The sequence below is a fragment of the Letharia lupina genome, assembly GCF_014066315.1.
Source record: "Letharia lupina isolate WasteWater1 chromosome Unknown contig_1, whole genome shotgun sequence".
NCBI classification, from domain to species: domain Eukaryota; kingdom Fungi; phylum Ascomycota; class Lecanoromycetes; order Lecanorales; family Parmeliaceae; genus Letharia; species Letharia lupina.
The window spans coordinates 2,235,475-2,252,527 of NW_023502970.1; the positions used below are offsets into that span (position 1 = coordinate 2,235,475).

The following is a 17,053-nucleotide window of genomic DNA, read 5'->3' on the forward strand; positions in this document are numbered from 1 at the left end:
TATATCTTAATACTCTTAAATCTCGTCTATCTAATCTAAGCTTATACTATTCTAATTTATATTATTTTTATACTCTATTTAAAAACTAACTTAATTATTACTCTTATAAATATATTTAAAAATATATTTATAAACTTTAATATTAATATAAATCTTTATATTAATATAAGCGTTATACTTAATTAATAAATAAAGACTATAAAATATTATCTAGTAATTCTATTTAAATTTATTATCTAATATTTTAATAGATCTATATTAATAATATATAAAATATTTAAAATCTAATTTAAAAACGATATAATCGCTAAAGTTCTTTAAAAATTATTTATTATATATATTTTTATCTAAATTCTAATAAAATAAAATAATATTTATTTTATTAATAATATATTAGCTATAATTTCTATAAAGTATATATCTAATAATAATTATATAGAGATTAAAAAATAGATTTTAATTAAAAATCTTAATATTAATAGCGATATCTATTTTAGCGACATTAAAGAATTAATCTTTAAAGTATAATATAATAAAAATATAGATATACGATAAATCTTATTTTTAAAATTCTATAATATAGATATAGGCGGAAACTTAATCTATTATCTATAAAGTTAGTTAGAATTAAAACTAATTAATATTTTAATTAATTATACTTCGCCTTTATAAACGTAAAGAAATTTTTTAAATAATATTATAAAGTTAATTAATAAGAATTATAGCGTATAAAGAGCTAAATTATATTAGAAATATCTTTAGAAATTATTATTTATACTAATTATCTAATTAATATATCATCTAAAAAACTATCTTATTAAATAAAAAGAAGAAAAATTACTATATTATAATAAGAGATAAGAAGAATAAGAGTATATCTAATATCTTTTCCTTTAGAATATCGTTTATAAGAGTCTTTAGCTTTAATCTAAATACTCTAATAATTAAATTAAGTCGATTAGTAGCGTATTTATTAAGTAAGAGATTTTCGATAATCTCGATTTATTTTAAATTATAGATAAAAGTTATAAAAAGATCTAATTAATCAAACTTAATAGATAGAGTAATAATATTCTAATAGATTTATTTTATAAATTATAAATCTTCTTAATAGAAGAAAAAGAGAATAATATATTATTTATTAGTTTAATTATCTATAATAATTTTATTAATATAAATATTAATAACTACTTAATAAATATTAATTTAAATAATCTTCTAATTTATCTTTAGCTACTAAAATTTATTATTTTCGATAATTATATAGATATCGTAGATAAAATATTATAATAATCTATTATAGTAAAGAAAGCGATTAAATTTATTAGAATAACTTTATATTATATATTTATAGAAAGTTAGCGATTAATAGAATAAAAGAAATAGATAATATAGATCTATAATATAAGATAAGCGTTATTTATATAAAGCTATCTTAATTAACAATTTTACTAATTTATAAAATAATTTTATTATTACTATATTAATAGATAAGAATTTTTTTTATCTAATATAATATCTATATTAGATATATTATTATACTATAACTATTTATCGAATAAGAAAATAATAAAATAGCGTAAGAGTATATAGATTAAATATTAATATAAAATATTAAATCTCTTATTATTTTAAATCTTTATTAAAATATTCTTAATCTTAAATATATCTAATAAATTATTTATATTACTCTTTTAAGTGATAGCGATTTTATCTAAAGTAGAATAATTATAAATATATAGATTATAATACTATAGATTCTTATAAAATAGCTTATAATCTTATATATCTAGATTAATCTTTAGCTTTTTAAATATTAATTTAAAAGTAATAATATATAAATTAATACTTTTAAAAATTATAACTATTTTATAATAAAGTATCTAATTAATATAGTTAAAATAGCTATATCTAGTAAAGTTAATATAAAAAACGTAATTAAGAGAAAATTATATTATATTATAAATTAATTTTAAATATTATTTATAATATAGATTTAGTTAAAGATCGATTTTTTATTCTTTAGAGATATTAAAATAGATATATAAGTAATAATTACTTTCTAAATTTTATATATATAAAGAGCGATTAAATAATTAATAATAATCTACTATAAGATTATAGAGATTATATTATTATACTAAATACTATAATAACAAAATTCTTTATAATTATTAATAAAATTTAAGATTTTTAATATTAAAAAATAGAGAATTTAATTAATAATATACTCGCTAAGATTAATTAAATTATTTATACTCGTTTTAACGCTCTTATAACTCTATTTTATATTATTTACTTCTTAATTAATATCTATTTTAAATATATTAATTTTAATCTTTTCGCTATTATAGTATTATCTAGCTATTTTATCTTTTTATAATATTATATTATAGCTATTATAAATCTAATCTATAAAATCTAAATTATATTATATAGACTTTATAATATATAGATAACGCGTAATATAGTTAATAAGTCTTATTAAAGATTAAGTAAAATTTAAATAAAGATTAAAAGATAGACTAAAAGAATATAGATTATCGAAAGAGTTATTATTAAAGAAGTTTACTAATAAATCTTATAATAATAAGTCTTCGATAGCGTCTTTCTCTTATTTAAAAGCTTCTTCTTAATAATATTTAGAATCTAATACGCGTTAAGAGGCTTTAAAATAAAATAATAAAGAATAGATAGAGAAGAAAGATACGTTTTAAAAGATAATATTGCTAGATTAAAAGATATTATCGCTAATTTAAAAGAAGTATATAGAGAAAAATATATTTATTTAAGCTCTTTTTAAGAGTTTTTTAATACGTTTATAAGTAGTAGTAGATAGCTATTAAACTCGCTTATAATCTTAATTACTAGTAATAATAAATTTATCGAGAAATAATTTAGAGATATTAGTAGAGGCTCTAAAAGAAGAATAGAAGAGATATATATATCTTATAGACTTAATAATATAAAAGCGAGGGATAGAGAGAGTAAATATATTTATATTAATGAAATTAGTAGAATTAATAGAGTAATAGAGAAATAATAATTATATAAATAGATAAAAGAATTATTATTTAATTTCGAACGCGTTTAATATAATTATAATATTTAAATATTAATTTAATCTATTAATAATAGATTAAACTTTATTATTTTTATAGCGTTAAAAAGCGTATATTAAGCTTTATAATTTACGAAATTATAAAGTAATAGTATTTATAGAGAGCTAATTATTTTAAAGAGGAAGACTTCTATATATAGATTTTTATAGATTTTTAATAATTGCGGACGCTAATTTATTTACTCGCGATATCTAATTAAAAAGCGTAGATCTAATAAATTTATAATTAACTGCATATATAAATTCAAGATTTTTTAATTTAGCTCTATCTTATTACGAATTCGTCGAGAAACGACTTAAAGACGTTAGTAGGGGCTTTAAAAGGGGGGTAGAAGAGATATATATATCTTATAGATTTGATAATATGAGAGCGAGAGATAGAGAGAGTAAATATATTTATATTAATGAGATTAATAGAATTAGTAGAGTAATAGAGAAATAAGAATTATATAAATAAGTGAAAGAATTATTATTCGATCTCGGACGCGTTTAATATAACTATAATATTTAAATATTAGTTTAATCTATTAATAGTAGACTAAACTTTATTATTTTTACAACGTTAGAAAGCGTATATTAAGCTTTATAATTTACGAAATTATAAAGTAATAGTATTTTTAGAGAGCTGGTTATTTTAGAGTGTAAGACTTCTATATATAGATTTTTATAGATTTTTAATAATTACGAACGCTAATTTATTTACTCGCGATATCTAACTAAAAAGCGTAGATCTAACGAATTTATAATTGACTATATATATAAATTCAAGATTTTCTAATTCAGCTCTACCTTATTCTATTATCAGTATATATAATAGAATAAGATAGGGCTGAACTAGAAAACCTTGAATTTGTATGTGCAGCCAATCATCAATTCGGGGTTATTACGCCTTTTGGCTAGACTGACTGAGTCAGCCCGCTAGCCCTCCCGAGCTTCCTCATCAAAAATTTGTGTGTAGAAATTTTACACTCTAAAACAACCAGCTTTCTACGGATACTATTTCTTCATAATTTCGTAAATTATAGAGCTCAGTGTGCGCTTTCTAACGCTGTAAAAATAATAAAGTTTGGCCTACTATTGGTGGATTAAATGGACATTCAAATATGGTAGTCATGGTAGTCATAGTAGTCACACCAGGCGCGTCCGGGAATCGGATAATAATCCTTCCACCTATTTATATAACCATTATTCTTCCACCACTCTACCAATTCTATCAATTCCACCAATATAAACACAATCGTCTTCGATACCCCTCGCCCAAAGGTTACTCAACGTTTCAGGCACGTACACCCCTTTTACCCGCCTCTTAGAGCCAGGCCACCCCTCGGCGAATCCGCTACTGCTGGCAATCGAGGCCGCAAGCGAGCCCAACAGCTACCTACTACTACTCATAAACGCGTTAAAAGGCCCTCAAAAAGAGCCCGAACGAATACGTCCTCCCCTACATACTCCTCCCAAGCCAGCGGTAGGTGGGTTAAACTGACATTCAAATATTGTAGTCACACCAAACGCGTCCGGTTCAGGCACGTACACCCCTTTTACCCGCCTCTTAGAGCCCCTACTGACGCCCCCAGGCCACCCCTCGACGAATCCGCTACTGCTAGCAATCGAGGCCGCAAGCGAGCCCAACAGCTACCTACTACTGCTCATAAACGCGTTAGAAAACCCTCAAAAAGAGCCCGAACGGATACGTCCTCCCCTACATACTCCTCCCAAGCCAGCGATAGGTGGATTAAACTAACATTCAAATATTGTAGTCACACCAAACGCGTCCGGGATCGGATAATAATCCTTCCACCTATTTGTGTAACTATTCTTCTTCCACCATTCTACCAATTCTACCAATTCCATCAATATAAACATATTTATCCTCGGTACCCTCGCACTCAGTTGAACAAGAGGAGGATCTACAACAGGCGAATGCGGAGAACACTACGGAGATAGTTATTAGCAGCAGTGACACAATAGACCTACTCTCCACGATCTCACACTAATCCACTCAGCCAGTATAAGAGAAGTCAATACAGTAGGCGAATACGGAGAACACTACGGAGACAGTCATCAGCAGCAGTGACACAACAGGCCTACTCTCCACGGTCTCACACCAATCCACTCAGCCAGTGCAAGAGAAGTCAATACAGCAGGCGAATACGGAGAACACTACGGAGAAACCAAGCGGCAACAAGGCCCCCAGCACCAAGAACACGGCTCAGCTCTCCAAGATCCCACGTCATATGCTCTCCACGGTTCCACATCAAATCATCACTCAGCAAGCGGAGAACACCACTGCAACTTAGCCTATCATCCCCACTGCATTAAGGAGTAAGAGGAGGAACTACAACAGGCAAATGCGGAGAACACTGCGGAGAACACTACAAAGAACACTACGGAGAAATTAAGTGACAATAAAACCACCATCGTCAAGAACACGGCTCAGCTCTCCAAGATCCCACGTCATATGCTCTCCACGATTCCACATCAAATCATCACTCCGGAACGATACATATTTGGACGAATTGAAACCGTCCGATGTCTTGCTCTGACAGCTATTTTATTATTCGAAAGATTTCACTACGATAGGAGATAATGTGGGATTCACACCACTAATTGACATATTATCTCCATTTCTTTCCGATATTTCGATACTTCTTATCATAAGAACATGGCCTTTCTCTGTTTTTTATAGGCAATTATTACGGATCAATTTTTTACACTCGATATACCTTCCTAATTAGGCCTTAGCGCGCCTCTCTCCGCACATATATATCTATATGTAAATCAAAAACGCACAGCAAGCGATCAGAGTTCGATTTGACTTAGGGCTAGGGCTAAAATTCGATTTGACTTAGAAAAATCCAACTCCATGAATTTAATTCATGGGCCTTTACTTGTATATACTAATAAGATAAAAAATAAATCTATTTAATATATTAGATAAATTCTCTAGAAGTTAAAAAATATTAACTTTTTAATATATAGTCTTAAGTATAGTTTCTACGTTTAAAAATATAAACTTTTAAAATAAATAATATTTATAACTAGAATATAATAATATTTTATTTAGATTTTAAGGTATCGTTAAGTATATTTTATCTATTAATTTTAAAGAGATATAGATCTTTATTAGAATTTATAATTTTTATTAATAATTTATTAGAGACTTTTTCGAAATATTAAAATGTATAATAAAATTTAAAATAAAATTTAAAAGATTTAATTGATTTCTAGTATATTAAGAGATCTTTTATTTTCTAAAGATTATTATTATTAAATTCTTAATTCTATATTTTTTTAATAGAACAAAAAAATTATTTTAGCGATTTATGCTTTTAATTATATTAATAAAAAAAGAATTAAATATAATAATAAGAGAAAACCTTTCTTAGTAGTTTCTATAGTAAAAATCTAATCTCTATTAAATATTATTACTAAATTCTAATAAGAAATTATTAATAATTATTTACTATCTAAAATACTAGCGTCTTTAATTAAGATATATAAATATTTTTATTAAAATCTTTATCGATTATAAAAGACTTATTTATTTTATAAAAAAAAGATATCTTAATTTATACTAAGTTCGATATTTAAATATACTCTTCAAATTTAATATAAAGATTATTTATTAATTTTAATATAAAAATATTAAGATAATTTTTTTTACATATATAATTAAGTATAAATAAATACGTTAATAGTTTTAAATAATTATTATTTTCGATAAGTAGAAGTTAAATAGCGATTATTCTAATATATATATTATCGATAATTCTATCTTTTATAAGATAATAGAAGCTAATAAAGAAGATAACTATTATATAAAAATATAAAAATATATTATCGAAGACGATATTAAGTTTTGAGATATTATTCTTAATAAGTACTTTATATAAGATAAAGTACTTTTATATAAGAACTTTTTAATAAATTAAAGTACTTTAAATTATAGAATAAAAAGATTATCGTATTAAGAATAATTTTAAAATATCGCGACTTTTTTTAATATAATATTTCTTTTTTTATATATTAAAACTTTTTACGCTAGACGTATTTTTTCTTTTCTTACTTATAAATAATTTTTTATTTTTTTATACTTTATATATATTTCTTAACTAATATATATTATTTTTTATTTAAATTATTTAATAATTATATTTATATTTTTTAGATTTAATATTTTTTTTTTACTAAATAATATATAATATAAAAGATTATTATCGAAGATTTTTATTTTTATTTAAATTAAATTCGCTTAAAAAAGAATAATATTACTTTTATAAAGAATATATTTTATTATTAACTTTAATCTATTAGCGATTTAGTAAAATTATAAATAAAATTATATTAATAATTAAAATCGACTTCTACGCGAAAAATATAGCTATTAAGTTAATATTTAAAAATGATATAAATAAATTTAAATAATAATTAAATTATTATAATTAATGCTATTTAAAATATAATTTCTTATTTTAATAATTAGCTCTTCTTTTTAAATAGTTATAAAGATATTAATAATATTATATTTTAGAATATTAAATTATAAAGAGTATAATATAGCTTTAAGATAATTATTATTATAGGTTTATCTAATATTATCTTTATTTTTTTTTAAAAATAATATTATTTCTTATTCTCGCTTTAAGATTTGTCTTATTATTATTTTTTAATCTAATTATAATATATTAATAAAATCTAATTTAATTTAATTATTAAAAATAATAAAATTTATTATTTAGAATAAAATCTTTATATAGAATTATTATAATATCAAGATTATCGATTATATATTTTAAAATATTTAAAAGAATTTACTTCTTTTAATAATATAGTTATATATTTCTATAATAATTTTTATTAAATTTTTTTAATTATTAAAAATATTAAATTAAATTAAATTATTTAAATTATATTAAAAATATTTTATTTTTAAAATTATATTTAAATTTTTAGATTTATAAAAAATATAAGACTTTAAAATCTTAAATTAATTAAATAAGATTTAATTAATATAGAGAAATTTATTTAAAAACTATTAAATATAGATAGTAATATCTTAATAAGCTTTAAAAGATAAAAAGTTATTAATTAGTTTATTAATTAATTATTAGATAACTCTATTACTTAGCTAATTAATATTATTTATAATAATTTTAACTTATATTAAATAGCTAATTTCTATATATTTAAAGCGATTTTTTATATTTTTAATAAGAATATCGCTTAATTTAATAATTAAATCTTTAATAAGTTTTTTAAAATTAAGATTATTTATAATAGTAAAAATTAAGTTATTAATAAAAAAGATAGTTTTCTTTTATTTATTTATTAAAATAATAAATATCTTTAAATTAGTTTTACTTCTATCTTATTATTTAATATTAAAATAACTTTATATAATAAAATATATTTATAAATTAAATATATTAAATCTAAGATATTCGATTATTATATTTTTAAAAATAAATATAATAATAAATAATATTATATATTATATATCTCTCTAATTTCGTCTAATTTAAACGATCTATATACTCTCTTTTAATATATTTAATTTCTAATTTAATTAGTCTTTAATATAATAATTAATAAATTTTAAAATTAATTATTATAATAGATTAATCTATATTTATATTTTAAGATTTTTATCTATAATTAATTATATATAACTCTAAGTCGAGTTATTAATAAGATTAATCTATTAATTATAATTTTAAATAATCTATTAAAAAGATAATCTACTCGATTAACGAGATATATTAAGACTAAGATTATTAAATAACTACTTTTTTTCTAAATAATAATATAATTAATTAATAATTTATAGTAATAGAAGTAGATTATTTATTATATAGAAAGTAAATAAAATTTAATTTAATTTAAAATTAGAGCTTTTATCTTCTTTATTAATTTTATAATAATAAAAATAAATTAAAAATATATAGTAAGCGATTAGAGTTTGATTTAACTTAGAGCTAAAGCTAAAATTTTATTTAACTTAAAAAATCTAACTTTATTTAATTTAGAAAAATCTAACTCTATAAATTTAATTTATAGGCCTTTACTTATTACTTATTAAAAATATATTTATTTTATTAAAAATACTCTTTAATATAAACTGAGATAGTCGAGTAATAATAAATTTAACAAATTTTAAAACTATTTTACTTCGTTCCCGATTTAGATCTATAGATCTCTCTCTCTAAAAAATCGTAAAATTATAAACTTATAAAAATTATAAAAATCGTAAAGTTCGTAAAATTCGTAAAATTCGTAAAATTGATAAAAATTCTATAAATTATAAAAATAAAAATAAACGAAAATAATAAATATAAACTATAATGAATATTAAAATTAACTTCTTATTTATTAAAATTAATTTAATTTAAATTTAATTAATTCTCTTTAAATTTATTATTAATATAACTTTTCTTTTTTCTATTAAATTTTTTTAACTTTTTTTAAATTATAGAATATAATTTATTTTTTTTATATAATTTAAAAATTATATAATTCGATTTTATAGTTCTAAATAAATCTTAAATTAAAATATTTTTACTCTTCGAGAATCGAATATAATCTCGAAATTAGATTTAAAAATTAATTACTTTTTATAAAATTAATTTATAAACTTAAACTTATAATTATTAATTAGATTTAAGATTACTAGTATTAAAGAATAAAGAGTTTAGATAATAATATACTCGCTAAGATTAATTAAATTTCTTAAATTTATATCGATATCTTTATAATTTAACTTTATATTATCTATCTTCTAATTAATATATATTTTAAATATATTAATTTTAGTCTTTTTACGATCGTAATATTATTTAATTATCTTATCTTTTTATAATATTACGAGTAAAGGCATATAAATTAAATTTATAATTTTTTTATTAATTAGAGCTATCGAGTAAATTTAATAAGCGATCTTTAATAAGCGATATTTGAGTACCTCGCTTTTTAATAGTTATAAGCTTAAATCTTAAAATTCTTAAAGCATTTATAATCGTAATCTACGCTCTATAATTTAAAAAAAAATTTAAAATTTTAATAGAAAATAGTAAAGTTATTAAATAATTAAAAGTAAGTTATAAATATTAATTTATTTATTTACGATATCTTATTAAAAAGTATAGCGAATCTAAATTTATAATTAATTATATATATAAATTTAAGATTTTATAACTTAACTTTATCTTATTCTATTATATATATTAATATTATAATAAACTAAATTTTAATTTATAAAATTAAAGTTATAATATATAATATAATTTATAAGTCTTATTAAAGACTAAGTAGAATTTAAATAAGAGTTAAAAAATATATTAAAAAAATATAAATTATCGAAAAAGTTATTATAAAAGAAATTTATTAATAAGTCTTATAAGAGAGTTTTTTTTATAGCGTTTTTCTCTCGTTTTAAAGCTTTTTCTTAATAATATTTAGAATATAATACGCGTTAAAAGACTTTAAAATAGAGTAATAAAGAATAAATAGAGGAGAAAAGTATATTTTAAAAGATAATATAACTAGATTAAAAGATATTATCGTTAATTTAGAAGAAGTATATAAAAAAATTTAATAAACTCGTTTAAACTCTTTTTAAAAATCTTTTAATACGTTTATAAGTAATAGTAAATAGCTATTAAACTCGCTTATAACCTCGATTACTAATAATAGCGAATTCGCTAAGAGATAATTTAAAGATATTAATAAGAGCTTTAAAAGATAAGTAAAAGAAATATATATATCTTAAATATTAAATAATCTTTAAATAAAGAATATCGAGAATAAATATATTTATATTAATGAACTTAAAAATTAAAAAAGTAATAAAAAAAATTATATAAATAAATAAGAGAATTTTTAGAGTTAGAGTTAACGTTTTATATACTTATATTTAAATAATAATTTACTTTATAAATAGTAGATTAAACTTTATAAATTTATATCGTTAGAAAGTATAAAATAAGCTTTATAATTTAAGTAATTATTAAGTTATTATATTTAACGTAATTTAAGTACTTTAAAATATAAAACTTTTATATATAGATTTTTAATAAAAAAGTATAAGAGAGCTAGCGAGTTAATATAGTGGATTTAATTAAAGAGTATAGTAAATTTAAATTTATAATTAGCTATATATATAAATTTAAAATTTTATAAGTTAACTTTATCTTATTCTTTTATATATATTAATAATTCTTTATTCTATAAATAATAAATTAAACTTTATAAACTTTATATTCTTAGAGATTATAGAACGAGCTATATAATTTAAAAATATATAAATAATTTTATCTATTATAAGTTAAGAATTTTAAAATATAAGAATTTAATATTTAAACTTTTAATAGATAATTTTAAAAAAGTTAGCGATTTATTTTTAAATAATTTAATTAAAGAATTTATTAAACTCGAATTTATAGATAATAAATTATTTATATATATATATATATATAGATAAACTTAATTTAATTCTATTTTATTCTCTTATATAAATACGAGTAAAAATTTATATTTTATTTTTTTTTTAATTAAAGCTATCGAGTAAATTTAATAAGCGATCTTTGATAAGCGATCTTTAATAAGCGATATTTAAATTCGTTATCTTTAAAGAACTATTAGATTAAATTTTAAAATTCTTTTGTTTTTAAAAAGTAAAACTTATAATTTATAGTTTAAAAAAATTATTAAATTTTATTAGAAAATAGTAAAGTAATTAAAAGATTAAACGTAGAAAAAGATATTCTAATAGTTATAAATATTAATTTATTTACTCGCGATATTTAATTAAAAAGCGTAAATCTATTTAAATTATAATTAATTATATATATAAATTTAAGATTTTCTAGCTTATCTCTATTTTATTCTATTATATATATTAATTAATTATCTTTTTTTTATTTCTAATAATTATAGTATAATTAAAAATACTAATAAATAAATAAATAGAAAAAAGAATTAAGAATTAAATTTAATAAATTTAATTAAATAAATTAATATTATAATTAATATTATTATATCTAAATATATTTAAATATTTTCTCTTCTATTATAAAAGTTTATTATCTTTTTAAATCGTTTAATATAATTATAGATATTATATATATTTAGTTCTAAATTTAAAATAATAAGAGAATCTATACGTAGGTTTCGGAAGCGATAACCTCTAAGAAATAAGAAGAGAAACGTTAGTAATAGAATACTATACAGTATGGATATCGAAGCTCTGGATGATCTGGTCAGCTTGAGGCTCTCTAGCCCTTCCAGGATTGCCGCCAGTGAGGCAATTTACATTCCTATCAGTATGCCCTTCTGACATCTCCGTGGCTCTCATGAGGAGTAGAGCAATCGTGGTCAATGTTTTTGGGCCTTCTTCTCAAGCACCCAAAAGTAGAGCCTTCGCAATCACTTTCACCCGCCTCCTCAACCAGCTTCAGCTATGCTGTTGCCTCTATTGTAACACTTCTGAAAGCTCAGTCTGAATCATCCGAGGGCCCTATTCGTTGCTGCTTTGGTTCTATAACCGGCAAGTCATCATCTCTTCCCGTCTTTCTCTTCGCCATTGCTCGCGCTTGTTCGTATATCTTAGTCGCACGCTCGCCTAGGCCCCAATCGACAATGTTGCTGATGTCTCGCTGAAACCTTTCAGTGGTCGCGTCCAGCCCGTGTTGCAGTGAGTACTGATCCAGAACGCTCGTATGCCAGTACACTGCGCCATTGCTCCAGAGCTCCCGCCAGTTGACGAACATAAAGCAGGAATTTGGCGCAATAGCCACGGTAAAGCAGATAGAGTCAGGGTCTGGATCGGAGTTGTCCTTGTCGACATCGACTTGTGGTAGACTGGTGAAGGGCCCCGAACGCGGCTTGCCCCTGGCTTCATCATTCCAGTCGGCTGTGTAGGATACGATGGCACTACCAGTGCGCTGGCACTGGACTTCTGCTTCAGCAATAGGTCGATCCTTGGTCTTGACTTCGCCCGCTAGGAAGGGATGATGGATTTGTTTGGTGAGAGGTTTAGATACGGTCCTGTCGAAGATAGCTAGGCAGGTTTCAAGGCGTTAGCCCCCATTCTGGACGATGTAATGTATCCAAATGTTTTAGAGCAGGTTCAAGATACGTCAGAGGGTACTTGCCGCAGTATTTATTGGGCAGCAGGTCGGTACTAAGACCATAAATGAGGTCTGGCTCTGGGTTTTGCAATCTGGGCAAACTGTCGTAGATCTTCTCGAACGATCCTTCAGCCGCAACAGCTTGAGGAACTGAACTCTCGCGAAACTTCGCTTTTGTCCGACGACCTGCGATTTGCCGGCGCATCAGCCTCCGAGTACACCATCCAAAAAAGCCCTTAGACTGCCAGAAAGGCCAACAGGAGACGAAAGTCACTTACCCAGGAGATCTTCGCTCCAAGCTTTGGGATCTGGCATGAAATCGTCGACTGCTAGAGCTTGCCCTGGCGCAATCCCAGGATTGGGCACCATGCGGGCCTCATCAAGAAGGATACCAAGGAGCTTGCAAGCGAAGTCGTTCTCACCGAGGATGGAATATTTTTTGGCAATTGCCTGCAGCGCAGGGACCTTTTCCTTTGCAGTCGGTGAGCCTCTTGAGCGGCCGAGGATTGCACGAGCTAGATCTATAATGGCAGCGCCACGTGTCCTATACAGGAATTCGAAATGTGAGCGATTCCTCGAAAGCCTTGAAGATCTCTTGCAGAGTCCCAGTTCAGGGCTGAAGAACTGAGCATAGTACTCCTTGACAGGCCTAAGCAGTTTCAAAACAGCCCCAAAATTGGGTAGAGTAGCTGACAGGACAGGGTGTTAGGGTGCACATAGAGATCAAGACAACGTACCTTGCGTCTGGATCATTGTAAAAGTGGTGTTGCTTCTCGAACTCTTTCTGTGCCTGCTCCGGAGTCATGCCAGGTGACGATTCCTTCAGAGTCGAGCTGAAGTCTAAGTTTGGTGGTGAGGAAGGAAGATTGTAGCTGTTTGGAGAGTGAACTCCTTCGAGACCCTTAGAGATATGGACTGGTGGTGAAGAGGTGTCGTAGAGGCTAGGGAGTTGAGCTCTTTCAATCCTACTGGGGACATGAACGGGCGAGGGAGGGATATCGTAGCTGTCAGGAAAAGGATCTCCTTCGATGCCACTTGGATGGTCAGCTTGAGGCGAAGGAACGTCGTAGCTATCAGGAAAGGTATGCTTTGCGATACCTCGGGGAAAGTGAGATTCCAGAGAAGGAAGGTGATCGTTGGCAGGAGAGTCAGATGTTTGGATACCGCTCGAGACGTGACGGCTGGCACTTTGATGCTTGATCTCACTGTCGGAGTCCTTGCCTACAGCCTCAGTTAATATGCGAGGGGAGTCGCAAGTTTCTCCTGAGGTGGTGGATGAGGCTGGAGGTGAGCCTGACTCGTAATGCACGGGCAGCCGACCTTGCTCGTGTTGTTGCTCAATAGATAAGCTACGGGCACGTTTGGCTGATGGTGTCTGGACCTGAGCAACGTCTATGTCATCAAGTTTGCGAATTCTTTCCATTGCGCCATTGACTTTAAGGGAAGATGAAAGTTGTAATATCTGGTGACTCGTGAGCTACTTTGTTGATGAAAGGTAACGAGGGGAAGCGCGTATGAAGCGCATACTTAGTTTCATAGGAAACGCGAAATAGTAGGAAACGCGAAACTTTTAGACACGATAAGTCCGATCTAACGATTAATATTTAATTCTTATTAGAATTCTATAGTAACTTTAAATAATAAGAATAAAAACATCTAAATCTTTCTTAGTATTAAGACTTATATATTAAATTTTTTTAATTTTTTTTATATCTTATCGATTTATTACTTTATAAAAATTATATTTTTTCTTTTATTATCTCTTCTTTTATTACTTTATCTTATATATTTTTCTAATTTATTTATCTTTTTAATCGCTTCTATCTCTTTTAATTATTATTACTATTATAGAAAAGTCTATAAAAAAGTCTTTAAGAGAGTTTATAATAAGATTTTTATAATAGTAAGAGATAGTAATTTTATTAAATCTAGCGTAAGAAATATAATATTTTTCTTTTAAATAAACCTTTATATATCTTTATATCTTTAAAAATAGCTATTTTAATATAAGAATATTTTAAAAATTTCTATATAAACTATTTTATAGCGAAGTTATTCTTTCGCTATTAAATAGTATTAAAATTAAAAATTAAAAATTAATCTTAATATACTTATTTAAATATAAAAAAAAAGAAAATTACTTATATATCTTAATAAAATTACTATTAATAATTTTAAATAAGATATTAATAGTAAGTATTATAAACGTATTATTATTATATTACTTAATTCTATAATCTAATAAATTTTAATAAAGATATTTTTAATTATAATATATCTTCTTTCTATTTATAAAATTTAATAGTTTTATTATTCTATTTATCTTATTTTTATAAAATAATTTTATATTAATTCTAATATTATAATAAATATTAATATATATAAAAGAATAAGAATTTACTAGTCGAAAAGATATAATATATTTTATAAGATATTTTATATTAAGTAATATTATATCGTATTTAAATATAATATAAATAGAGTCGAATATTATATTATTTTTCTAATATAAGTTCGAGATCTTAATAAGATATTCTACGATATAATATATCTATAATATTATATTATAATATAATATATATATAAAATATCTCGATTGAAATTTCTATATTTATAGAATAATTCGACTAAGATATATAGAATATATTTATTCTTCTTTATTAAGAGAGAGGAAATATAAAGAGTAATTTAATATAGCTATTTATCTTTTTATTAATATTAATAATTAGAATAATAATTAGAACTATAAGCGTCTCTATTCTTCTTCTTAAAATTATAATATAAAAGAATATTCTAAATTTTAAATCTTTAAATATTATAAAAATAAAATTCTATAATTATCTCTATTTATATATTTATCTTAACGCGTTAAATAAGCTTAATAAACTTTATATTTATTCTTCTCTTAAACTCTATCTCACTCTTCTATTCTACTTTATCTTAATTCTTTTAAATATTCTAAATCTATCTCTATTTAATTAAATTTATTAATTATTTATAAATAGATTTACTTTTTAAATTATCTTAAATCTCTTTTTCGAGATTAAATTTATTATTATTAATTCTCTCTAATTATAAATTTATTAATTATTTCTCTATATATTATAAAGTATTAATAATATATCTTAATAAACTTATAAATATTAGACTTATCGAAATACTTTTTATAAATTTATTATCTTTATTAATATAATTATTATAAATATTAATTAAGTTTTTATATAAAATACTATTAGCTCTTTTAATCTAATTCGATATATTAAGATCTTCTTTAAAATTAAGTTTAATCTATTTAAGCTTATTTTCTTAATATTTTATATAAAAAATTATTATTAGAGTATAAAATATCGCTAATAAATAATACTTTTAAATACTATAATATTTTTTAGCTATTAAGAAATATCGCTTATACGTAATAGTTCTCGCGAAAGAATAAAGAATATTATAAGTTATTCGAGTAATTATAGCGTATTTAGATTTTAATTTCTTTTATTACTTTAAAATTAAAAGATTCGCTAGATTATTAAAAGAAGCTTTATAAAGATTAGAAGTAAGATTATAATTAGAATAATAATTAGAAGATTTATTATTTTTTCTATATTACTAAAGCTAATTATATCTATTCTTATTATTTAAATTCTTAATCTTAAATTCTATCGCTTAATTAAATATATTTTTATTTAATTAATTTATTCGCTTAGCTCTTTATAATTAACTACTTATATTAATATTTTAATAATTTTAGAATATCTTTTTAAATACTTCTTAGTAAATCTTTATCTATAGCTTCTCTCTAATATTAATCTTT

The 17,053-nt window shown here is 23.2% G+C and overlaps 1 protein-coding gene across 1 annotated transcript; it reads right to left on the bottom strand.

Annotated features, from left to right (window-relative positions):
- Positions 1 to 12,609: 12,609 nt before the first annotated feature.
- On the bottom strand, positions 12,610 to 14,668 carry HO133_000023 (uncharacterized protein; the record flags this gene model as incomplete). The annotated part of the gene is made up of 3 exons (XM_037290963.1): positions 12,610 to 13,175; positions 13,524 to 13,894; positions 13,983 to 14,668. 3 exons carry the CDS (start codon positions 14,666 to 14,668, stop codon positions 12,610 to 12,612), a joined length of 1,623 nt encoding a protein of 540 aa, XP_037157837.1.
- Positions 14,669 to 17,053: the final 2,385 nt, after the last annotated feature.